Here is a 25073-nt window from a genome sequence, read left to right as displayed (position 1 = left end):
CCTCTGGGCTTGTGTTTAGCCACCTGGTGGCTTAAAGCTTGACAGAAGGGCTATGACCAGTTGCCCCTTGTGATATAATGGCATTCATTGGTGACTGTGGAGGGGAAAGATGATTTTCCAAATTAGCAGGTAGGTGTGGTGTGTTTTATGAATCCTAAAAGCCCCTTTCAGTTCTGGATACTGGAATTCTATAAGATTGGTATAGAATATGTTGATAAATAGACTATCCAAAAAAGAAAGCAGAAACTGTTCAGATAGGAGTAACAGAGAGTGGAAACAAAGCATATTTCAGCAGTGAAAGATAGCAGAGGGGAGGCTCTTTCACTTTTTCAGTAGGATGGTTACTGTGAATATTGAAGGGGAACATAATCAGTCAATACATAGAGGACCACCCTTTCCCTTTTAGGTCTGCAGTCACCTGAGAAATAGATTGGATAATAGCAGATAGAAATTTTAAAACTTAGCCTTATTGGCAAGGCTGTTTAGAGAATGTGTTGTAATCTGTGGCCAGATGGGCTTGCTAATATCCCCTGCTCTCCTGAAGTGAATTTAACCAGCATGATGCTGGATACGTGGGCTACCCTGCTCCCAGCCCTACCACACAGGTCGCTTGTGACAGCACCTAGAGAAGTGCCGGTCTGCAGAGCAGGCCTGGACCTCCTGGTGCCTCAGCTTTCCTTCAGAGCCCAGGAGGGACTGGGCCATGGATAATTCATTTCTTCCTCAGTTGTCAGAGTGTCAGGGAATGAGACCAACATATAGCTAAGTCTCTCCTCAGGAATTTGAAACTGAAACAGTGACCTTCCACTACCAGTGTAGTGCTTTCTTCTTTTCTTCCCAGAAGACTGAACTATGAGCTTACACTGTTAGGTAGAACAAAGACAATTATAGATCTCTATCCTTAAAAAACTTGTGACATTGAGGCAGACTAGTCTTGTTTTTGACATTTTGGGTAATCTGCAGACAAAGACAGAGACTGGGTAATTGCCTAGCTTATTAAAGGGGTGCTATGGGTGCTTATTAGAAAGGATTTGCCTGTAGTACTTTAATACCTTTTCCCTCAATGTGGTTTTGGAGTCATGCCATCAAAAACATGATTAAGACTTTTTGACTTTTGTTAAGTATATCTTAATCATATTCTGAAAGCTGTAATTGTTTAAAGGTTGTCTAATCCAATGGTAGAATCATTCTTTTCATACAGTAAGGTTCACTGACCAAGTAACAAAATGCTGGTTCATTTTCCCTAATTCTTCCTTTTCTCCTTTATAGAATCCTATTCTAAGGACGTGGGCCCCCAGGTATCCACCATGGTATTGGGTCCTGAACAGAAGATGTCAAATGGTAACTTATACCTTTCTAGTATTGTCTGATTTTTTTTTGGAATTAGGCAGAAATTTATCATATTTTACTTCTTGTCTGCTCAACAACTACATTCAGAAGTCACATGTGGTAACTTAAACTGTAAATGAAAATGGATTTATAGCTACAGAGCCCTGCCTTTCCAATTCAGATTTTAGCTTCAGGTTTGGTTTCTGTAGCAGTAATGTTAAAAGGACAGTACTTGTCTCACACTTGATATAGTAATCTCCAGAGCACATTTCCTGCTTATGACACTTTCTGATGTTTCAGTTATGTGCAGAACAGTAAAGTAAAGGCAAGTCCTATATACTCTGTATTTTATTGCAGCTCTTCGAGTGCTTTGACTAATCTTTCCTGAGCTAATCTGAGCTTCTCCTTTGGAATTTGCATTCTTTTTATATTAAATTTCCTCAGCAACTTAGGTCCACTCAATTGAGGTGATAAGGACCAGCTTACTATAAAAACAAAACTTGTTTTTCTAGTGGGAGGTTGTAAGGATTTGTGGGAAACAGAGAATAGAGCTTTGTGGTTCAGTACACCCATATGATGCCTGCAGCAAAGTGGACTTTGTGTATCTTTAGTGCATTAGCCTTTTTCTTCCAGAGTTTCCCCTTCCTGCATTTAATATTAACTGTAAAAAGCAGGTCTCAAAGGAAACACTAATACCAGACTGAGATGCTGGCACCCTGTGACAAGCTGCTCTTCAGTATAGGTCTTAGGACACAGTGTTCCTGCTTGTGGTTTCCCTGCAGTATCAGATTTTGCTCTGAACTATGGCAGGGTTTTGCAACTTCTGCATACTTTGAGAAGCCTGATGGAGGTATAACGTACAAGGACAGCTCTTTGAGTAAGTCCTATAATACAGTAAGGGTGGGGGTGTTCTAGGAGATTAACATCTGTCTGTCTGTCTTATCTGTCTATCTGTGTCTGTCTGTCTATCTGTCTCTCTATCTATTGAAACAAGGCCTTTCTGTATAGCCCAGGCTAGCCTTGAACTTGCAGTGATCCTCCTGCCTGAGCTTCCTGAGGGCTTGGATTAGAGGTGTGCACCACCATGCTTCTTTTCTTTTAAAAGGCAAGATTTTAGGTTACCAGTGGGGCTGGACTGCCAGTGTTACATTTTGAGCCACAAATGTCAGTGTTTTTAGAGGAAAAATAAAAATGACCAAGTAGAAATGGAAGCATGGAGTAGCAAAACCATTGTAAGATTGGTGTTAAACTGATCCTGTGCTGAGTAACGGGGGACAGCAGGGCTCTGCGTTTGATTCCAGGACTGCAAAAACAAAACATTTTAATTTCAGTATTACTGAGGGTAAGTTTTAGTGTTTTAAAAAGATTTTTATTAAGGCTGGGGATTTAGCTCAGTGGTTCTGCTGCCTGCCTCGCAAGCGCAAGGTCCCGAGTTTGATCTCGGGTACCAAAAAAAAAAAAAAGATTTTTATTAATTTTTCTTTAAACATGTTAATTCAGAAAATGCTTCTGGAGATCATGGGGATTCTGCCAGTCTTGATGACATCAGCTCTGCCTGTAGCAACTCATCCCTTCCACAGTCCACTGGACATGCAGAGGAGCCTTTTGCCACCTACTTTGACGATAAGATTGCCATTCCTGAGGAGGAGGTTAGTGCCGGGTCACAGAGGGGAACTACGGCCTGCTGAAACCTGTGAAAGGAAGATCAGTTAGACAACTCCACTGCCATAGCTCCAGGTCTAATTTTGACAGTCAGCCTCTGAAAATGGGATTTTATAATAAGAATAAACTGTTCAGAAAGATGAGGACCTTGAATATAGCTGCTCAGGGAGACTGGTTAGCATTTTTTATCAGGGAATTAGGGATTTCGTGTTTTCTTTTTTTAAACTATGGGTCTTGTTCCATGTGGTTGGACACAGAGGTACTGATTGGGTTTCTCTGGTCCTAGGTGAGATGCTGATGGAAATGACAGGCAGGGAAGGGCTCCTAAATAGACAGAGAAATGGCCAGCTTGTCAATGAAAAATGGCTATGGAAGAGAAAACTGGACACTTGGCAAAATTCAGCCCTGATCTTTTGTTCTTATAAAGCTGATACTGCTGCTTTTTATTGCTAAAAGAACAAATAAATTAGGTGAAACTCAGTTTGATCTCTTTTCCTCTCCTGTGTAGTACTCTTGTTTCAGCTTTCGTAAACTCTGGGCATTCACGGGACCAGGCTTTCTCATGAGCATTGCCTATCTGGATCCAGGAAACATCGAATCTGATTTGCAGTCTGGAGCAGTGGCTGGATTTAAGGTGAAAGTCTAGTCTACCCCTACCCTTTTAAACACACGCGGTTCACCCTCATATCCTTTTCTCTATCCTGGTAGTGGCTAGCAGCTGCAGTGAGTACAAGTACTTACAGTTGGCCCTTGAACAATGTGGGTTGGACTGCACAGGTCCGCTTGTGTGTGAGTTCTTTTGTTGGAGATTTTGACAATCTGAAAGGTACAAGGAACCTAGTTGGTCGTGTATAGAGCCTATACCAAACTCACTGCATTCCTGACCTGGTCCTTTCTTTCATGTGTGTTTCCCATTTACAATACCAAATGACCAAACAAAAACCCAGTTGTCTAATGAGTGTTATGGGGTTGGGGATTTTTTTCTTCTCAGTTGCTCTGGGTCCTTCTTTTGGCCACCATTGTAGGGCTGCTGCTCCAGCGCCTTGCAGCTAGACTGGGAGTGGTCACCGGGCTGCACCTTGCTGAAGTTTGTCACCGTCAGTATCCCAAGGTGAGCCGCGTGCTGTCCTCTTTGTGTCTCTCCCCCTCCCAGGGGAATCTGTGTGTCAGCCCATGTGTGCTGACCCTACTGTATACTGACGTTGGGGGACTTGGGGTTAGTGGCCCTGAAGCCTGGGAGGACCAAGGGAAATCTGTCCCTCTTGCTGCCAAGCCATGTTTTCCTCCTCCCTCCAAATCTAACTTGAGACTTGTTTTTTCCCATGAAGTTTCATCAGAAGAATCCTCTGTGAGTAAGCATTTTCCATTCACCCTACCTTCTGGCATCTGCCAATGTCCAGCTCATCTATGAGGGAGGGTTTTTCTCTCCAAAGACTTTTGTTTTTTGGTACTGGGGATTGAACTTGGATCTTGTGCTTTCGAGGCAGGCAGTGGCAACACTGAGCTAAATCCCTGGCCCTCCAAAGACTTTTATACATATATTTATTCATGTTACTGCATCAGTTTCCATTTGATATATCTTCTTTTTGTTTGACTTTGCACTCTCTTTCGAAAGGTAAGTTTTATCTTTTTACTCTATGTGGAAGGATCTTTGGAGTTGCTAATTATTTTTCAATTTATTGTAATCTTGAGGTTACACTTTCCCTACAGCTTCCTCCTAGGTATTTTGGTTCTTTCTACTGCCACCTAAGGTAGGAATGTAAGAATGCAATTTTTTTATGTCTGAAAGACTTTTTTTTCTTTTTTCAGTGCAGTGCTAGAGGTGAAACCAGGGCCAGCCAAGTGCTCTATCACTGAGCTACATTCTGAAAGGCCTCTCTTTCTTTCTCTCTTTCTCTCTCTTTCTTTCTCTCTTTGTCTTTCTTTTCTTTGTCTGTCTCTGTCTCTTTCTCTCTCTTTCTTTCTTTTTTGGTGGTACTAATGATTGAACCCAGGGGCAATCTAACTCTGAGCTACATCTCAAGCTGCCCCACTTTTTTATTAATTTTGAAATATGGTCTCACCAAATTGCCCAGGCAGGACTTGAACTTGTGATCTACCTGCCTTAGCCTTCTTCAGTGCCGAGTTTACAGGTGTGTACCATCATGCCTGACCATGGAAAGGATTTTTTAATGAGATTCTGACCCACCTGTATAGGTATTGCATAGCTAAATATGTAATCTCCTTTTCTGGCTATGAGCATAAAGTGTTTGTATGTGGTTTTCAAAAACTCTTGCTAGGGCCAGGGATTTAGCTCAGTGGTTCCACCGCCTGCCTCACAAGCACAGTGTCCTGAGTTTGATCCCCAGTACCAAAAGAAAACCAAAACTCTTGCTAATTTATAATTTCTTCTACCTTTTTTCACCCTAGTACCCGGGATTGAGCTCAGGACCTTATGCTTGCGAGTCAGGCACGCTGCCACTGAGCTAAATCCCCAGCCCTGATTTCTTTTACTTTCTCTCTTCTTCATGCATGTTAAGGATTATTTTGGAGGTGATTTTTCTGACTTCAGTGTGCTACCATTAAATTTGTCTTTCAACTAGGCTTTGTCTAGATTGGTTACCTGCTTTGGTATATCCCACCCGATTTCAACTACTTTACCCTGAATCCTTTTGCATATCTGTCTCTTTTCACTTGCATGCATATTATTATTATATTAAAGATGACCCCAGCCCCCCCCCAAAGATAACCCCAGCCTTTCCCTGTTTGTTTTTTTTACCTCAGCTATGATCAGGATAGATGTTTTCTTTTGCAGTCATTTCCTAATCTCGGTATAACTATTTTCCCCAAAATGTGTAGGGTTGATTTTAGGAAAGAAATTAAGAGGAAGTTAGTAAATGGAAATTCCATTCCTCTCTTGAGTGGGAAGGAAGGAAAAAAACAGTAAGGTCAGTTGCCATGCTTACTTTGGTGTTCATAGGTTCCACTATGTGGAAGAACATGTTCCTTCTTCCTTTGGGGGCCACAATGCAGTGAAGTGCCAAATGGGGCCAAGTTCTGGGCCAGGCCTAGAGGTCTGCGCCAAAATGTGAATTCCAAACGACAGAGGAAATTCGTAGAAATGAATAATCAGAACTGTGTCTTCCTACTATTTTCTGTGTAGGTCCCACGAATCATCCTGTGGCTGATGGTGGAGTTGGCTATCATTGGCTCAGATATGCAGGAAGTGATTGGCTCGGCCATCGCCATCCATCTCCTGTCTGTAGGAAGGTGAGGGGGTTGACAGTGTTTTGCTGGATTTCAAAGAAAGATGAAAACAAAAACCTAACACATTTAGTGTTTAAGATTCAACTGAATATTAGTTCTTCTTTGGAGCCTTTTAGGAACTACCTCCCTCTCCACTAGCACGTGTCTCTACATCTTCCATGTCTGTAGTTAGGTGTACATTGGACTGTGATGGTGTGTGTGGCAGTTTGTATTATATTTATTTATTTATGTGTCGGTTTATCCCACTCGATAGTGGGCTCCTTGATGATAAGACCCATATTTTTCAGCTTTGTACACTGAATGTTTGACATAGCACACACTGAATCAAAGTTGGAATGATTATATTTAAGGTGTTATTATGATCCTCAGTTACCCTATTATGATCCTCTCAAAGTTTTTTCTCTGCCCCCAGGTCCTGTCTTCTCCAAGGGTTCTGTATCAGGAGAGCGGTTGGGAAGAGGGTGCTGTTTTTCACTGTTGCCTTCCTTTCATCTGCATTTCCATCCTCTAACCTAGGGTTCCTCTCTGGGGTGGAGTTCTCATCACCATTGCAGATACATTTGTCTTTCTCTTTTTGGACAAATATGGTAAGGAGAGTGGGAATGGGGCAAGGACAATGAATGGAGCCACTTTGCTTTTCCTTCATGTGGCTGCTGGCTACAAGCTCACTGCTGTGTTTCCTCTTTAGGCTTGCGGAAGCTAGAAGCATTTTTTGGCTTTCTCATCACTATCATGGCCCTCACATTTGGCTATGAGGCAAGTGTTACTGGCTCTTCATTGGCTTTTTACAACAGGATTATTTGTTTTGTTTTGTTTTTAGCCTTTAATTGTAAAAGACAGCAGTAGTCACGGAGACTGAGGCAGGAGGTTCATAAGTTTGAATCCAGCCTGGGTGACTTAGCAAGACTATGTCAAAATAAAAAAGGACTGGGGTTGTAGCTTAGTGAAAAGGCCCTAGGTTCAACCCCCAATACTTGGGGAAAAAAAAAGACAGCAATAGTGCTAGAGTGGTTTCATTTTATCACACGTGTCAACAGAAGCCCAGCTCTGGGTGGAGATTGGAGGAATATAACCTACGGCAACATTTAGGATATTTGAAGGCCTGCAGAGATTCCTAGGCCAAAAATGACTGGACACTCTGGTGGTTCTATCCAGTCTATAGGCCCTAGTCCCAGCGCTGCCATTATAACACCCAAACAGTTTGGAGAAGTCTAGGTAGATTGAAGGGTTATTTTGGGCTGTAATCTTAGGGTGGTTCTGTTTTTTCAGTTATTCTTGGCTGCTGATTTAAAATGTTTCTGGTTTTGCTTATCATAGTTTATATGAATTGTAGCTTGAACTTTCCCTGTATTAAAACAATTGATAAATTATAGATGATGAATGGATATTCCCTGGTTTGTTCCCCAACCTAAACACCCTTAAGAATTAGTATCACTGTTTGTAGTAATAACACCTTCTTGTGTCCAGTAATAAGTTAATGTGTGTTTATTGGCCTGGCTAAACTTTAAAAACTATTATCTAATCTATGATTAGATTATGTAGGCTGGCCCGAGGCTTCCAAGAGAAATGCTGAACCAGGAAAAAGTGTATAAAAATTTTTATGAGTGAGTTTTTGATATGAGTGGGAAACAAAAATGATTTTTTTAGGAACTTTTTTTTCATGAAGTTTATCGGTACATTTTAGGTATACAGTATGATGACATTCATCATTGGGAATTTGTACCTTTACATGATATATCTCGGTTCCATTTTTTTCCCCCTTCCCCTGCCCTCCTGTCAACCCCTCCATCCCTCTCTATTTACTAAAACATTGTTTCCGTTTTTTCCTTTTCTCATATTTATTCCTTTCCCTTCTTTCCTTTTCCCTACGCCTCCCACTTCCCCTTCCCCTTTGGACATTTTCTTCCTATTTCACATTATCTATTATACATTTTGATAAGTGATTTTTCTGGTGTACATAGGTTACTAGAGAAATATAAGTGTGGATAATCAAGAATTGATTCTGTATACTATGAGTTAATGTGAAGCTAGTTACAATAAGGCCTTTAGCATCCATTTCATTTTTAGAATAATAATTTCATTGGCCCTATCTCAAAATAAAAAATAAAGGGCTGGGAATGTAGCAGAGTATAAGGGCCTTGAGTTTAATTCTTAGTACCACAAGAAAGAAAGAGAAAGGAAAGGAAGGGAGGAAAGAAGGAAAGAGAGAGAGGTAGAAATATCTAGATAGTCCTGAATTTTCTGATTCCTAGCAGCAAGCCCTTTGGGTTGCTTAGTGGTATTTATTTATTTATTGCTAGGGCTTGAAACCCTGGGCCTTGCATTCACCAGGCAAATGCTTACCACTGAACTATATCCCAGCACTGTTATTATTTTAAGGAAGCAGGCTCTCACTCTTTTACCAGAGCTAACCTTAAACTCCTAAGCTAAAGTGATCCTCCTGCCTAATCCTCCCAATATCTGGGACTACAGCTATGTGCTACTGCAACTGGCTATTACTTGCAGGTGGTTTTTGTGGGAGAAAAACTGGTAGGGAATAAAGAAGTCCTATGTTTCCTTTGTGATGTGTTCTTCCCCCATCTCAAGTTCCATAAAGGCTAACAGTTGGTATGTTGGTATGTAGTATATTACAGTGAAACCCAACCAGAGCCAGGTACTCAAGGGCATGTTCGTGCCATCCTGTTCTGGCTGTCACACCCCACAGATTGAACAGGCTGTGGGCATCGTGGGAGCTGTCATCATGCCACACAACATGTATCTACATTCTGCCTTAGTCAAGGTGAGTAAGGCCCTTAACTCGGTGACAACCTGGATAGTTCATGGCATCTTCTTTCCCTGTAGTTGCCAGGGATACAGCTGTAGCTTTATACCACTTAGAGTCCTGAAGGGGCAAGATTATTTTCTAAGAGTGGATATTTATAAACTCCACATGCTTATTCTGTATTTTTAGTCACTAAATTGATCAGGGATTACTGACCCCACAGGTAAGCTCGGGCTAAAATTCTTCATAAAAGGTCTGAAAGCACACTAAGTCTCTTGTTCTTAAATCTGAAAATCTTTGAGTGCTCTTGTACAGGTCAAGAGTAACGGAGCCCAACCAAGCTTTACCAGGGAATTTTTTTTTTTTTTTGGTACTGAGGATCAAATTCAGGACCTTGCACTTGTAAGGCAGGTGGCAGAACCACTGAGCTAAATCCCCAGCCCTACCAGGGAATCTTATACTGGGCGATTTCAGGACTTCAGTCAGCTTGGTTTTATAGGTCAGTGCTTGTTCGATCCACAATACTAAGAGTTCAGTAGTCACTCAGTCACTGGGCCCTGTGTGGGAAATGTACAATGTTGTCCGAGGGTATGGACTTGCTTATTGAACTAGGATTTAGGTGAGTGTTGGATCTGTCTAGTCAGCTGTACTCCAAAGTCCTGAATTGTCCATGGAAACTTGCTCTGACTGGTCAGAAAATGACTGTTTCTGTTATCTCTAGTCTAGACAGGTAAACCGGGCCAATAACCAGGAAGTTCGAGAAGCCAACAAGTACTTTTTTATTGAATCCTGCATTGCTCTGTTTGTTTCCTTCATCATCAATGTCTTTGTTGTCTCAGTCTTCGCTGAAGCATTTTTTAAGAAAACCAACCAACAAGTGGTGAGTAAGCCAGGGTCATGGGTGGTTGTGGATGTTAGGGTAAAATGAAGGTTGCTAGGAAGGGGAGGGGGGCTGAGGGGGGAATGAGATAAAATAAAATAAAATTTATTTTTTAAAAATGAAGGCTGCAGTGGGACAGGAAATACAACAATGACTTGGAACCCAAGAGAAATGGATCTGTAGGGTCAACACTGCCTCACGTCATTGTGCACCTGTGAGAGCATACAATCTGGGTGTTGGCAAGGGCTGGTCTCATCTGACCCAGCTTTTGGTTGGAAAGGGACTTGGCCTCAGACTCAAGATTGCTTCATGCTCCTGTGTAGGTGGCTTCACATCTCTTTCACTCTGTGTCATCTTTTGTTTCCTATGTGTCAACTTCTGTCTGCCTGCTTGCCAGTCTCGCCATTTAGGATAATGACAGGTTGGGAGGAATCAGTAAATAGAATACAGAAATTATGATGAGGACAGGCTTTGTTTGGTCACTTCCAATTCTTTTTCCTCACAATTCCTTATTGACTGTATAGGTTTGATCATGCTTTGTTTCTCGTCAGCAAGACTGACTCCTGGCTCTTCTTCTAAGGGCTTCCCATGCTGAGCTCTCATGTTTCAGGCCTTTTTAAGGGCTTCTACTCCCATCCTCATGCAAAATGCCCCAGACACTATGTATTACCATGTGCATTCTGACTCAGTAAAGATTTTTTTTTTTGGTACTGGGGATCGAACTCGACCTTGCACTTGTAAGGCAGGCGACAGAACCACTGAGCTAAATCCCCGGCCTCAGTAATGATTTTTGTTGGCCTGTGGGTACAGAAAGACTGTGGAGGATGACCACACATAGCACATTGCTGCCAGTCTGTAACACATCACAGCCTGCACCCAGGGTTCTCTCCAGCCTACCCCTTAGAGGACTTGTATATGAGCTCTAGGGAGCTCTTGTTGTCTGGTCTTTTCCTCTAAAACAAAAGCTGCTCTGAAACTGCTTTGGGTTCTAGGTGGATGTCTGTAAAAATAGCAGCAGTCCCTATGCCGGCCTCTTTCCTGAAGATAACTCAACCTTGGCTGTGGACATCTACAAAGGGGTAAGCATGTTCAAGTTTATGATAGATACTCCTGAGCCAGTCTTTTCAACATGTTATCTGGTCTTCTTTGTGAATTCACTTCAGATCTGATCATCTCCTCTGACATAGGAATTATTTTAGAGATCCAGAAGCTAGCCGGTCATTTTTTATTGCATGGGAGGGAATAGAGAATCAATGGGAAGGTGGATTGTAAACTGGGAATTTGGAAACTCTTGGTGACAGTATATATTTTTACATGGTGTTAATTGTGGTGGCTGAAGAAAATATTCCTAGTGTTCTTTACCAAGGTCTGTCAGTCTCCTTATGCTGGTTACATTGTGACTCAACAAGAGTAGAATACATACATGTAGTATACAGCCTTTCCCAGATTGATTTGACCTTTTGCAGTAGCCATTTCCTATAAGTGTGTTAAGGAGTACACTTTGGGAGCTGTGATATAGACTTCTGTTTTTTCAGTATTAAGATGGAGGTTGGAGGTAAATCTTTAAGAGCCTAGAAAATAGATTAGGCTGAGGATTGAGGGCATATCCAGCAACACTGAAATTGAAAACTGCTAGAATCAGATCAAGACCTCAGCCTGATGTGTAGGACAGTGCCCAGCACATACTTGATGTAGGTGGTATTTATCAAAGAGGAAGTAGATATGCCTCAAAGAAATGCTGTTTTAAGCATTGTCTAAGCAGATCACTGACACAAGCACATCTTTCTCCCTTGCCTTTCCCAGGGTGTTGTGCTGGGTTGTTACTTTGGGCCTGCCGCACTCTACATCTGGGCAGTGGGGATCCTGGCTGCAGGACAGAGCTCCACTATGACAGGAACCTATTCTGGCCAGTTTGTCATGGAGGTAGGTGCTGGTGTCAGATAGAGGAAGATAACAGAGTTCTTTGTTATTTCTCAATCCTCATGCTTGTAAGGTCTCTGCTGGAACTTCTCCAGCCCTTTGTCTTTACCTGTTACAGAGATTCATCCTGATTCTGTGGTTCCTTCCAGGGATTCCTGAACCTAAGATGGTCACGTTTTGCCCGAGTAATTCTGACTCGCTCTATTGCTATCATCCCCACTCTGCTTGTTGCTGTCTTCCAAGATGTAGAGCATCTAACGGGGATGAATGACTTCTTAAATGTTCTCCAGAGCTTGCAGGTGAGTAGGGAGCAAGGGAAATTCATATCCCATTCAGTTGGGCAGCTTAAGTTCTGCCCTTTGGTGCCAAACCTGGTTGATGCTGGGTGTTGGGGGGAAATTGACAGAATGAAAAAGGAACAAGTGCTAGACTTAATTGACAGATACAGTAAAGTAGCTGGATACAAGGTAAACCCTCAAAAATCAATAGCCTTCTCATACACAAATAACGAACTCACTGAGAGAGAAATTAGGGAAATAATCCCTTTCATAATAGCATCCAAAAAAATGAAACAGCTAGGATTCAATCTAATGAAGGAAGCAAAAGACCTCTACATTGAGAACTACAGCACTCTGAAAAAAGAGATCAAAGACAATGTAATAAAATGGAAAGACGTCCCCTATTCCTGGGTAGGAAGAACCAATATAGTGAAACTGGCCATACTTCCAAAACTGCTATACAGATTCAGTGCAATCCTGATTGAAATCCCAACAGTGTATTTCACAGATCTAGAGAAAACAATCCAAAAATTCATTTGGAACCAGAAGAGACCTAGAATAGCAAAAGCAATTCTAGGCAACAGAGACATGGCAGGGGGTATCACAATCCCCAACTTGAAACTATACTACAAAGATACTGTGATAAAAACAGCATGGTAGGGGCTGGGGATTTAGCTCAGTGGTTTTGCCGCCTGCTGCGCAAGCACAAGGACCCGAGTTTGATCCCCAGTACCAAAAAACCCCACAAAAACAGCATGATACTGGCAAAGAAACAGACCTGAGGATCAGTGGAATAGACTAGAAGATACAGAAACAACTCCAGACATACTCAGCTACCTCATCTTTGACAAAGGAGCCAACCATCCTCACTGGAGGGAAGATAGCCTTTTTAATAAATGGTGTTGGAAAAACTGGATTTCAACCTGCCAGAGATTAAAACTAGACCCATACCTATCACCATGCACTAAACCAAGATCAAAGTGGATTAAGGATGTAAATATTAAAACAGAAACACTAAACTTGCTGGAAGATAAGTTAGGTAGAACTCTTGAAGACATTGGCATAGGATAAAATTTTATGAACAAATCCTCAGTAGCACGGGAGCTAGTGCAAAGAGTCAACAACTGGGATCTCATCTTATTAAAAAGCTTCTGCACTGCAAGAGAAACCACCAACAGAGCTAAGAGACAACCTACAATGTGGGAAAAAATTTTTACCGGCTGTGTCTCAGAAAAAGGTCTACTATTTAGAATATATAAAGAACTGAAAAAAATCAGACCCCCCCAAATTCAAAGACCCAATTCAAAAATGGGCATCTGAAATGAACAGACATTTCTCAAGACAAAGAAGTAAAAGCAGCAAATAAACATATGAAAAAATGTTCAACATTGGTCTTTTGAGAAGTGCAGATGAAAACAATGCTAAGATTCTACCTCACCCCAGAAAGAATGGCTGTTATCAAGAAATCAACCAATAGCAAATGTTGGCGGGGCTGTGGGGAAAGAGAAACACTGTTCCACTGCTGGTGGGAGTGTAGACTGGTGCAAGCACTGTGGAAATCAGTATGGAGATACCTCAAAGAACTAGGACTGGAAGTCTCATTTAACCCAGCTATTCCCCTGCTGGGGATCTTCCCCAAAGAATTAAAAGAATCCAACCACAGTGTTCTGGAATCACAGAAAGAAATGCATGGAGACACAGAATTTGGGTAAAAAACCAAAACATTTATTTGCGAACTGGCAGGACTGCCAGAAACTCATCTGATCAATGTCCATGCTGTCCTTTGTTTTAACATTTCCTTTTATATCTTCTTTTAGCCATTATCTTATTCCTGGTGGTCTTAGTAAAATTTCTGTTTCCCTTTTTACAACTAGTTCCTGTTAATGGTTATAGTCACAGACATATAACAAACAGATGGCACTTAAAACACATGCATTGTAAACTACCCAAACATTTCTACTTTGTTTTTCTCCAGGTTAAATGTTAGCTACAGCTAGGTTACAGGTCAAAGGGTCAGTTAGCCATCACCTTAAACAACAAGAGTTACAGGAAAGGTAAATCTTACTTATTCTACTTCAGCTACCTTAATAACTAACCTATAGTTTAAATTTATCAACAGCAATATATGTGCACCCATGTTTATAGCAGCACAGTTTGCAATAGCTAAAGCTTGGAAACAGCCCAAGTGCCCATCAACTGGAAACTGGATAAAGAAGATGTAGTTTTTTTATAAAAATGGAGTACTACTCAGCCATAAAGAATGAGAAACTAGAAACATTTATAGTTAAATGGATGCACTTTGAGGCCATACTCTTAAGTGAAATAAATAGGACACACGTGTAAATACCAAATAGTTTCTCTGGTGTACAAAATTAAAAATGTAAATAAGGATCAAAATGTATAATTGATACTGCGAATGTCTCAAGTTAGTGAGGCAGGGTTTATGCTTTAGTTCTGCCAGCCATACTATCTCTGGAGTGATTTTCAGGGGCCCTCTAGTGGCCCCATCTGATCTTACTTCTTTCTTTTCCAGCTCCCCTTTGCTCTCATACCCATCCTCACCTTCACAAGCTTGCGGCCAGTAATGAGTGACTTTTCCAATGGAATGTGAGTATATTCATCCTAGTTCTCCAGAGGGGAGCTGAGGCGGGGGAGGGTATTTTTACCCAACAGAACAATTGGAAGTGAATCATAGGGGAACTGTACATTTTGTGAGGTGACTGCTAGCTGCTTCCTCTTTGGCCTAAGAGATGGAGGTTATGAATGTGATAAAGGAGGAAGAAGCACATTTTTAATTTCAGTTTTTAGAGCTTTAACTTTCCAGCTTCAGCCATTGAAATTTTATGTTAAATTATCTCAATGAGAAGGATAAGACCAACGCATTTTACATACACCTTGAAGGGATATGCAGTATTTGAAATTACTTGTTACATTTCAACGACTCTAATAAAATGACTCACTGTATTTCTAGCACTTGTTGCTTTTCTAGTATCTTAAATTTAGAGGTTATTTGATGCATGCTTTTGTCTTTTTTCCTTCCATTGACTGACTTTTCCAATTTCAACTTCCTGTGATATATAGTTAGAACCATTTTTCAGTTCTCTTTGCAACTGCCCATGAGATGCAGTTTCCCTTTTGTTGTGGTCACGTTGGACTGTTCTGTCAGTGACTGTGCTGTTTCTTTTACAGAGGCTGGAGGATTGCAGGCGGGCTCTTGGTCCTTATCGTCTGTTCAATCAACATGTACTTTGTAGTAGTTTATGTCCAGGAACTCGGACATGTGGTGTTGTATGTGGTGGCTGCTGTGGTCAGTGTGGCTTATCTGAGCTTTGTGTTCTACTTGGTAAGTCCAGTGTGGGTGGACAGGGCTACCCATATCTGGGATGGTAGAGGTGGGGCCAACTGACATTGACAAATGAATGGACCCAAAAGTAGAGTCTATCTTCTGGTTATTGAGGTAATTCATGTGAAATTGTCAAATTGGCTGTTTATATACTTTTTTTTTTGATACTGGGGATCGAACTTGGGTCTCGTGAAACCACTGAGCTAAATCCCCAGTCCTGTTTATATACTTCTAACCAAGAAAGTTACTCTATTCCCTATGATCTGGCAGTTTTCTACTTCTGTCGTTTATGATTTCCATTTTTGCTTTTTTTTTTTTTAATTTATATATTAATTGGCACATTTTAGGGTTACAATACGTTTACATTTATCACGGGGTGCTTGTACCTGTCCATGATGGATCTTGGTTCTTATTTTTCCCCATTACCTGTGTGCTCGTCACCCCCCCACCCTTCCCTTTTTACATAGACTTTGTTTCCATTTTCCTTTCTTTCTTCCATTTTTGCCTTTTAATAAGAGTATGGTTTGTTTGAAGAACCAAAGGAGGTAGCAATATGGAGAGTGGTGCAGAGTTAGAAAAGGGAACTGTGCATTGTGATTTAGAGCTTTAAGTAGAATACAGATGGGTTCTCAGCCTGGCTCTGCTTTACCATGCACTGTCTCAGGAAGTAAGTAAATAGTGACACCTCCTCATTGCATTATTTTAGAGTCATTCGAAAAGCCCAGGTTATAAAAGCATATCTACAGAGAAATAAAATGCAAATGATTTGAGCCCATATTTGTACCAGATATGCCTATAAGTCTAGAGTAAATTATGTAAAAATGATAACAGTAGTTGTTTTCAGAAGGTGGACTGTAGATAGGCTCTTCTCTGTTTTCCAGACATTCTTCAGTATTGCTAACATGAGTGACAAATACTGCAACAACTCTGCCTCCTGCTTCTATATAGGGTTCTCTGGAAATTACAAAGTTGGGGATAAGGAACTACAAAATGTATGCCATTTCTGCTGAGAGAATGGTTAAAGGCAGAGGCTAGAAATCTGTTGTTGATCTTTAGGACACTTACCTAGTCCCCATGTCAGTGTCTACCACAGGTTAGGTATCAAATTGAAAATGTGTGTTTGGGATTGGTAGTTCCACTTCCTTCCCAGTAAACCTCAAGTATACAAAGATTATACTGACTCTAAGGCCTGGGAAAACCAAGTAACTGAATATGTTGTTAATAGGAATTGTTTTAAAAGTTAGCTTAGGGGTCAATATATAGCACAGGTCCTGAGTTCATTTCCTAGCAAAATAAATGAATGAATGAATGTTAAAAAAAATAAAATCAGCTTAGAAATCTAGAGAATTCTCCCTTCTTGCAAATTGCTCATAAAGGTGCCAAACTGTCCTTAGTGATTCTCAGACTGAGATTCATTGTCCCAATTTGATAGGTAAGGGCTTATTCTATAGTGGGTTATTGCTTTTTAGCCCCCAAACAGAGATTTCACCGAACAACTTCTGAGACTACATCAGTCACTTTGGTGTGACAGTCATTCTCCCCATTCCTTTAATGGGGAGTGAGGCGAAGGAAAGTGGTCATCAGGAAATCCCCAGTTGGACAAAAGAAGCTGTAAACCCAAAGCAATAGAAACAAAGAGAACTCAGTATCGAAAACAGCATAGGAACACTTTGTTGAGGACAGCAGGATGTTTTGAAGGGACAGTGAGGTTGGGAGCATGTCTTGGGCAACCTTGGTGGTGGAAGAAGGCTGGTAAAGCCAGTTGTGTAAGGAAGGGAGCAGGTTTGCATCTGAGCCGTGCTGTGAGTGGTCACTGTGCGTGAGAGGCTCTTTGTTAGAGCCTGGTAACTGATGACCATGCTTTGTCTTCCAGGGCTGGCAATGTTTGATTGCACTGGGCTTGTCCTTCCTGGACTGTGGACACACGGTAAGCATCTCTAAAGTCCTGCTGACGGAAGAAGCCACTGGGGGCTACACTAAGTAAACATTGATCCCACCTATCAGCCGCAGGTAGCCATCAGAGCCAGTGTGTTTCTATGGTTTACTGTGTGAACATAGCTACAAGTATGTGCCATTGCACAGACTGCATTTAGGACTCAACTATTGGTTGGGAAGGACTTTGTTTCATGTCTGTTTAAATGATGGAGATAATTTTGTTTTTTCCCCTGACCTCCGAACCTGAGAAGGATCTTTGAAAAGCTGACATTTGCTGCTGTCATTCCAACACTAAATGCTTAAATAGCTACCGAAGAGAGAATTCCTTATGCATGATTCTTAACCAGACAGTAGATTTTTTAAAACTGGAAAATGTAATACACTTTTCATAATATAAATTATAGATGTGGTAATTACGAGTATGTAAGTTTCAATTATCAAAAGAATGGATTTTAAAAGGCTGAAAAATAATTCATATAAATGAAAAGCTAAGCATAAAGTTATTTTTTAAAATCTCAGTTACAGTGATTTTATCCATATGAAATATAAAATTAAGAGACATCTACCTCAATCAGGATTCTTTTCCCTCATTTCCACTTTAAATTTTTCAGTGGAAATTAAGAGAGTTGAGAAAGCATAATGAAGTTATAAAAATGGACAAATGGCAAAACTCACCTGTAGGGAATGGTAACTAATCACTTCCTAAAGATTTTCCTTCTGCAGCTTACCAGGATTTTCTTGGGAGTCCTGAGGTTCATAACGTGTTAGTAGAGGGCTTTTGTGGTGATGTGTATTCCTAAGCATATACACTACAGAAAGTTCACATCCAAGAGGGAGGGTGGTGATAGTAAAACATGAGATAGTATTTATGAACTGATGTCCTCATAAGACTTTGGGATTGGGGAATGAAGAAAAGGGGATGCAGAGCTATCTGTTTTATTCCTAAAACCACCTCTCACCAAAATCATGTTTTTGTGTTGCACCACTCTGCTTCATGCCTGGAGTGACTTTGCCAGGTAATCTTAGGAGTGTACAATCTCTTTCAGCAAGTCAGTAGGTGTCACTGAGACTGCAAAATTGTCTGTCAGCAAGGTGAAGTAGCTACCTCTGCACAGCTGTCCCCTCAGAGGGATGGACTGTGAGGCCAGATGGTGGCGCTCTGGAGTCGGAGGAAGTGGGTGTCTTCAGCATGGAGCTGCTGCTCTTACTCCAGCCACTTCTGACATTTGTTTATGTGGAGTGTGAGGCTGTGTGATTCAACCCAAATCACATTCATCTGGTGCAGATAAATAAGCAAAAGTCTCGTATAGCCATTGTCTTGGTGAGAACAGTCATGGGAATGGCACTGAAGGACTTCTCATTTTTGGAGCTTTCCTTCTCATGTCCTGGTTCACTAATGTGCTTTCTTCCTCAGCTAAGTCCCAGGGGCATTATTCCTGATATTTTGCACACAGTCAGAAGTGCAGACTGGATAGATTGTGTTTTATAAAGCATTAATGGTAAACTGTTGTTTTTCACTGACCATACATTTTTCTTAGCCCCTCAGTAGTACAGCACTAAATCACAAATGATAATCCCCTAACTATTCCTCCTACCTACCCCTCTCCTGTATGACCAGTGTTCACTAAACTGGTCATAAACACACTGAAAGTATTAAGGACTGATGTCTTAAGATTTTATCTGCCTGTAGTAGTTAAAGGCCAAATTTACCCCCCACCAAATTCCTTGTAAAGATTAACATTTGTAAAAATGTTACCTTGTTACATTTACCTTTACCCTGGGTCTGGGTGGGTCCAGTGTATCTCAGATTCACAGACAGTTCAAGTAAAACCTGCTATATTCTTTTAGAAGTAGTATATTTGACTTATAATGATGGAAAGTTTCTTCCCAAGTAAATGGAATTTCACAATACTATGAGAATACTGTTTTACAGTGTGAATAACACTTCCATATTCTGTATGGTCCTTACAGTGAGAATGTGTACTTCAAGCAGTACTCTGGGTACAAAAAAGCAATGTGTAGAAATTTAAGTCTTCCAGTGCCAGCATGTGCAATGCATTTTGGCGTATGTTTGTATGTACTGTTTAATGATATACCATTGTATTTTTGTAAATTGGTCCTTGTTCTCCTAAATGTGCTATGTAATTTTTTTATTAGTACATGTGTACAATACATAATGATTACATTCATCATGGGGAGTTGGTGTATGTACATAACACATGTCTAAATGTGACATGTAATAATTGCACTGCTGCTGGAAATTAAAGGTGGGGTGGGGAAGAGCTTCAGTTTGGCTCCTGTGAAGTCCTGCTCTAGGAGGTGTCAGGAATGGTTACAGTTGAGCTTTTAGTGACTGTTTTGATATGTACACTTAATAATGTAATTAAAATTTTTTTCTTTTTCCAATTTGGCTTCGTGGTTTATTTTTTTAAAGCTTGAAAATACTTTGTTAATAGGGTTTCAACAACTTTGATACTGAAATACCAAAATTTTGGTTACCGTCTAAAATCACACACTAAGCCCCTACACAGTTAGTGCCTCTGTCTTCTAAGAGACAGAGAAATAAATGTGTTTAGTCCTTAGAAAGAGTTTTGCTGTAGCTAAAGGTCATATTACCACATTTAAACTTGAAATTTTATCCTGCCTTTCCTGTAAGCTGGATGTTCCTCTACCTGTAATATTGTTTCACCATTCAAGCAGACATTTACATTCTGTATTTGTTGCCAATAAATATTGAGTATTTAAAGAAAGGAACCAAAATCTCTTAAATTAAAAACAAATGGAAATATTGACACACTGTATTAAAAACAAAGGCAAAGCTCAAGCACAGTAAACTACCAGCCCTGTCACCACACACGACAGGAAAATTTAAGCACTTGACTTTTCCCAAGAGTGTCACAAGGACTTCATTTTACCTTTTGTTGCAAATTTTCTTTGCCTGTCTCACAGGAACTGAGTATTGTAAGTAATCCCATAGTTCTCCATGTTGACTTCATTTACCTGTCTGTTCTTATTTCTGGTTTAGTTTCACAACTAAAATATAATGCAAAATAATTTGAAGGTTCTTACTTTAAACATTTAACGGCCTTTTGCAATGCCTTCTGCTTCTTGAACAATAGAACCAATGAATCTCAGGATACCAGCACCTCCTAACACCTCAGCTTATGAATGTAAGAATGGCTAACTCATTACTATCTGCAAGTTGTGGTCTGAGTACTTGTGTGATCTCATTCAGTCCTCAAAACAAGAGGCTCAGCCTCTGTGTAGATGAGGCAACTGAAAGGCCAAAAGTAACTCACCCATAACGCATTGCTAGTAAATGGGCATCTGGCATTTGAACCTGAGTAGCTTATTGCCAGAGCCCACGTGTTCATTCCCAAGCTATCCTGTATAATATATAACACACCATTCATGCTGGATAAAGCACTAAGTGTAGTGACACCAGCAAGACCAACATCAGACTTTTTGCTTGGCACTTTGTTAGTGTTAGAGTGTGTTTTAGCTCAGAAATTGCCAACTGTAGACACTGGCATGTGCTAGATTTTTAAAGTTTGGATACTTTTGCCAGGCTTAGAAAATGGGAAGAATCCTCTATGCTTCCACGCCGGCAATAGCTAAGAAGTAATAATGGGTTTACTCATTTGCATTACCCTTCTGCCCCTGAGAGCGCTTTAGCCTGTTGTGTGCCAATTAGTCCCATTTCTTTATGTCTTAGAACCACATGACAAACTTCCAATGAGGGAGTTCTACCTACTAAGACATCTTTTAAGTGATACACTATATGGGCCTCATGGAACTAGTAATGCAGCCCTTCTTTGCTCTGTAATGAGGAAATGTTTATCTTTGCTTACTTGTGAATAGCTTCAATGAATTGTCAGTGTGTCTGACAGTTACTATTAATCACTAAATCCTGCAATTTAAGACCTTAAATGTAGAAGCAAGTTGGTCTGAAGAGCTATTTCCCTGCCTTAAAGCCAGTGTCACTCAATATCTTCCCTGCCCACTGGTTGGGGGTGGTTTGACCCTGGGCACCTTCTGATCTATGTTATCTTCACACAGTCATCACAACATTCCATGGGGTTGTACAAGGTCATTTGTTATGTGTTATTAAAATATATATTATTGGAAACTAACATGAGATAGTATATTAGTGTCCCTGGTATTTTTCAAATGCAGGAATTCCCATTTTACATTTCAATGGCGTAGGCTTCTAAAAGGATAGGTCATAGGAAGGAATAAAGCTTAGGCTTGAGCCCAACTACATGCATTTCCACCACACTATAATAGGGCTATTCTTTTTATAGATTGCTTTTCTGCATTAACTTACAGGTTGATGGTAACTAGGTGGCAATAATGTGCCTGGGCCCTGCATGATAACAGAAGGGCTAAGATGAGAATCAGTGGTTCTCCCAAGTTGTATTCAAGGGAGAGGAAAAACATAAAAAGGTACAGTTTCATAGACCCCAACACCAACCATCTGGATTCAGGTTTCTAGGAGGGGTATATGGGGATGAGTTTTATAAGCATGTGAGGTGATTTTGAAATATGGCAGCAAATACTTGACACCCATAGGTCACCTCCCTCTTGGAACATTTTTTGTTGTTGTTTTAGTGAGAAGGTTTTTTTTTCTGCTCAGTGCCAATGGGACCAGGATTACAAGGATCAGAATTTAAACCATTTAAAATCTTATTTCCAGTACACAGTCCTAAAATACAAAAGCACTCAGTGCACGTTTGCCCATGTTATCCTGACCTGAAGTCCCATCCTGAAGCCTAAGGATAGTCTGAGGGCTAATTTTACTGAGGGCATTTGACACAATTCAACCTTTAACTATCTCAGTTCCTGTTATTTTATTTCATTATTATTTTTGTTTCAGACAGGGTCTTTCTATATAGTGTAGCTGGTCTTAAACTCATTATGTAGCCCCAGCTAGCCTCAAATTCTTGGTGATCCTCCGTCAGCTTCTCAAGTGCTGAAATCATAGGCATGCACCACCACGCCTGGCTGCCAGTTCCTAGTTTAAACATTAGAAACCAAATATCTCTAAGCCACTTTTCTGAAATACAAATATAGCGATACTGAAAATAGCCTAATTAATATGCTACTTATAGGTGTTTTAAGTGTCCATTTCAGTATTTACCTACATGAAAATCAATCTAACGCTCTTCTATCTGTTTTTCCTCAGTATCACCTGGGATTGACAGCTCAGCCTGAACTCTACCTTCTCAATACTGTGGATGCTGACTCACTTGTGTCTAGATGACTAACAGCCTGAGAGACTATACAAGAACTGCTTTGTCTATCCCCTTTGTGCCACGCATCTGTTAACATCTCTGTTAGTTCAGAGGTGAGTTTTGTTCAAGCACTTTGAACAAAAGATGAAGATTTCCTCATGGGAATTGTTATAAGCTGAGAGCTCGAAGTGTAGGTCAGAGACCCACCTACCTCACAGCAGCCACTACCATAGTCAAAGTTAAATGATTGGCCTGTGATGGCCACACACCCTATGGGCTTGTGTTTTGTCTTCTAAGATTTAGAAAATGTAGATATATTTAGGTAAACCTGAGCATATCAGATGGAACTTTAAGGTTATCTAAAAGTGATACATCTTTTGTATTTTTAAAAAAATATATTGTTCAGGTAAGTCAGGTATTTGTTTTGTTTGAGTCACAGGTGAGAAAAGAAAGGGAATAATGATCTTTTTCATAGTGAACCAGTCAAACTTGCAAACTGATTTTTTTACTATGCCAGTCAAATTTCACTTTGCTCATCATCAGTAGGGTTACATCCTTAGTAGCTACTGATATTAGCATGTCATTTCTAAAGAAAAGATTGCATCTACCTGGTGATCGTATTTCATTTTGGTCATTACTGTCTTCATTGTCACTTTTCTCAAAATTTTTCTAGTTACTAAACAGATATGATGGTACTCCCCTACCATTGTAATATATAGTAATAAGATTCAGAAACCATACTTTCATCAATGAATAGTTTCCCATCCTGCAATATAACTTGGCCAATTCTGGCATTCAAATTTAGGAAAAAAAACAAACCAACTAATAACATTTAACTGTGTTAAGTCCTGACACAAGGTAATGGAGGTCTTAACCCCTCTAATGTTTGTATAGTTCCACATTGTCTTTCTGTCCACTTTTCCCATTACCACTCCAAATTCCATTTCTAGGTCCTTAGTCTATTTCTAGGAGGTAGCTAATGTTTATATTGTTGGATCTCCTAGGAAATGCTAAGCATTTCATTTTAAAATATTTATGCCAAGTAGTATGAAGTTAATACTAGTCCAGAACATAGATTAGTCCACATATTGCAACCTTCCTTAGATTCTTTTTACTCCTGTTACTAACCATGAATGTTTTTCTTTAAAATTTTTTTTTGTGATAAAATAATTCATATTTAAAAATAAAGTTTTAGGATAAGGGTATAGCTCTTGTCTAGTATATACAGAAGGCCTTGGGCCCAATCCCCAGCACTGGGGGAGAAAAGAATAAAAAGTTTTATTGTAATTATCTGATTGAAAAGTGAGATTTACAGCACTGGACCTATATTCCTTCATGGAAGTACATTTGGCTGGAACTGAAAGACAGCATTTTCAGTGCCATACACCCCATCACGTCACTCCTCCTTTTCTGCTAGCTCCCTGCAGTCTTTGTGTGACATTGAACATCACATTTCTCATTCAGCATTAAATACTTGACCTCTCCACCTTATTTTTAAATTTTTTACCTTTTGATAAGACCCTTTCTTTTTTCTTTGGTGGATCTGGGGATTAAACCCAGGGCTTTGGGCATGCTAGCAAATGCTTTACCCCCTCCAGTTGAAGACCTTTATCTTTAAATCCAGACACTCCCTACCTTCATTTCTAATGGTTTGACTCTCAAATGACAGAAATTTTTTTTTAATGACACTTTAAAATTCCTTCATTTCTATTTCAGGTGCTCTAGCAACTCGGCACCCTAGGTTAGAGTCCTTCTGATATTAAAATGGCAGCCAAATTAACATCACTTACAAGTTTTCACTTGAAAAGTTGAAGTTTCAGTGTTTTGATAGTAACTAAATAAGTTTCAGATAATAACTCTAGATGAAGCAGTTTGTTAGATTTCCCACCCTCCCTAGGCAATTCCATTTCTAATTCATTCCCAAAGAATGTTGGAGAAAGGTTAAAAACATAGGAACATCCTATTTACAACTGATAAGAGAATGAGGTGATTGGTACTGAGGTTAAGTATTTGGGGATTTCTGTAGCTCTTCTTTCTTTTTAATGTATGGTTCTGGGAACACAGTTGAGTTTAGAAAATTTACAAGTATTCCCCAGAACACTCAACTCCTGTAGTCCAAAAATTCAGTAATCAACTGAATCAGCTGAATCATGCTAAAACCAATAGAGGAGGTTAATATGTAAAAAGTGAGTTTTGGGTGAGCTTTTTTATAAAATTAAGAACATTCACTCATTCTCTAATTTGTGTTATACAAATCTAGATTTCTATGTGAAGTGCATGTATGCATTGTATTAGTTTTCTTTTACTGTAACGAAATACATGAGGTTGATTATTTTGCAAAGAAAAGGTGTTTATTTAGCTCACAGTTCTGGAAGTTCAAAGGTAGAGTGCTGGCTTTGGCTTAGTCTAATAAAGGACCTTTTGGCTGTGTCACATGGTGAATGGCATTGTGGTAGGAGAATGTGCCAGAGAGGGAGGTAACATA

General features: G+C 40.1%; 1 protein-coding gene across 5 annotated transcripts in view; it reads left to right on the top strand.

Annotated features, from left to right (window-relative positions):
• The window catches only part of Slc11a2 (solute carrier family 11 member 2), a 46392-nt gene that overhangs the window by 10804 nt on the left and 10515 nt on the right, over window positions 1-25073 (top strand). For 4 of the 5 annotated variants that reach the window (XM_087200145.1, XM_004862972.4, XM_004862973.4 and 1 more), the window contains exons 2-17: window positions 1270-1341; window positions 2830-2978; window positions 3500-3625; window positions 3983-4102; window positions 6134-6240; window positions 6754-6824; window positions 6926-6993; window positions 8861-9016; window positions 9720-9878; window positions 10871-10957; window positions 11682-11801; window positions 11948-12097; window positions 14610-14683; window positions 15266-15419; window positions 17293-17346; window positions 22540-25021. In XM_087200145.1, the coding sequence (XP_087056271.1) occupies window positions 1270-1341; window positions 2830-2978; window positions 3500-3625; window positions 3983-4102; window positions 6134-6240; window positions 6754-6824; window positions 6926-6993; window positions 8861-9016; window positions 9720-9878; window positions 10871-10957; window positions 11682-11801; window positions 11948-12097; window positions 14610-14683; window positions 15266-15419; window positions 17293-17346; window positions 22540-22617 (1745 nt within the window). In that variant the 3' untranslated portion in view covers window positions 22618-25021. Of the gene's footprint in view, window positions 1-1269; window positions 1342-2829; window positions 2979-3499; window positions 3626-3982; window positions 4103-6133; window positions 6241-6753; window positions 6825-6925; window positions 6994-8860; window positions 9017-9719; window positions 9879-10870; window positions 10958-11681; window positions 11802-11947; window positions 12098-14609; window positions 14684-15265; window positions 15420-17292; window positions 17347-22539; window positions 25022-25073 lie in introns of those variants that run through there. The other variant, XR_002388891.2, reaches the window with a different exon arrangement.

Source organism: Heterocephalus glaber, unplaced genomic scaffold (genome assembly GCF_053883595.1).
Source record: "Heterocephalus glaber isolate CG9 unplaced genomic scaffold, H.glaber_assembly_v1.0 deba00001733, whole genome shotgun sequence".
NCBI lineage: Eukaryota > Metazoa > Chordata > Mammalia > Rodentia > Bathyergidae > Heterocephalus > Heterocephalus glaber.
The sequence above is the reverse complement of the archived record's forward strand: the minus strand, read 5'-3'. Positions and strand labels throughout refer to the sequence as shown.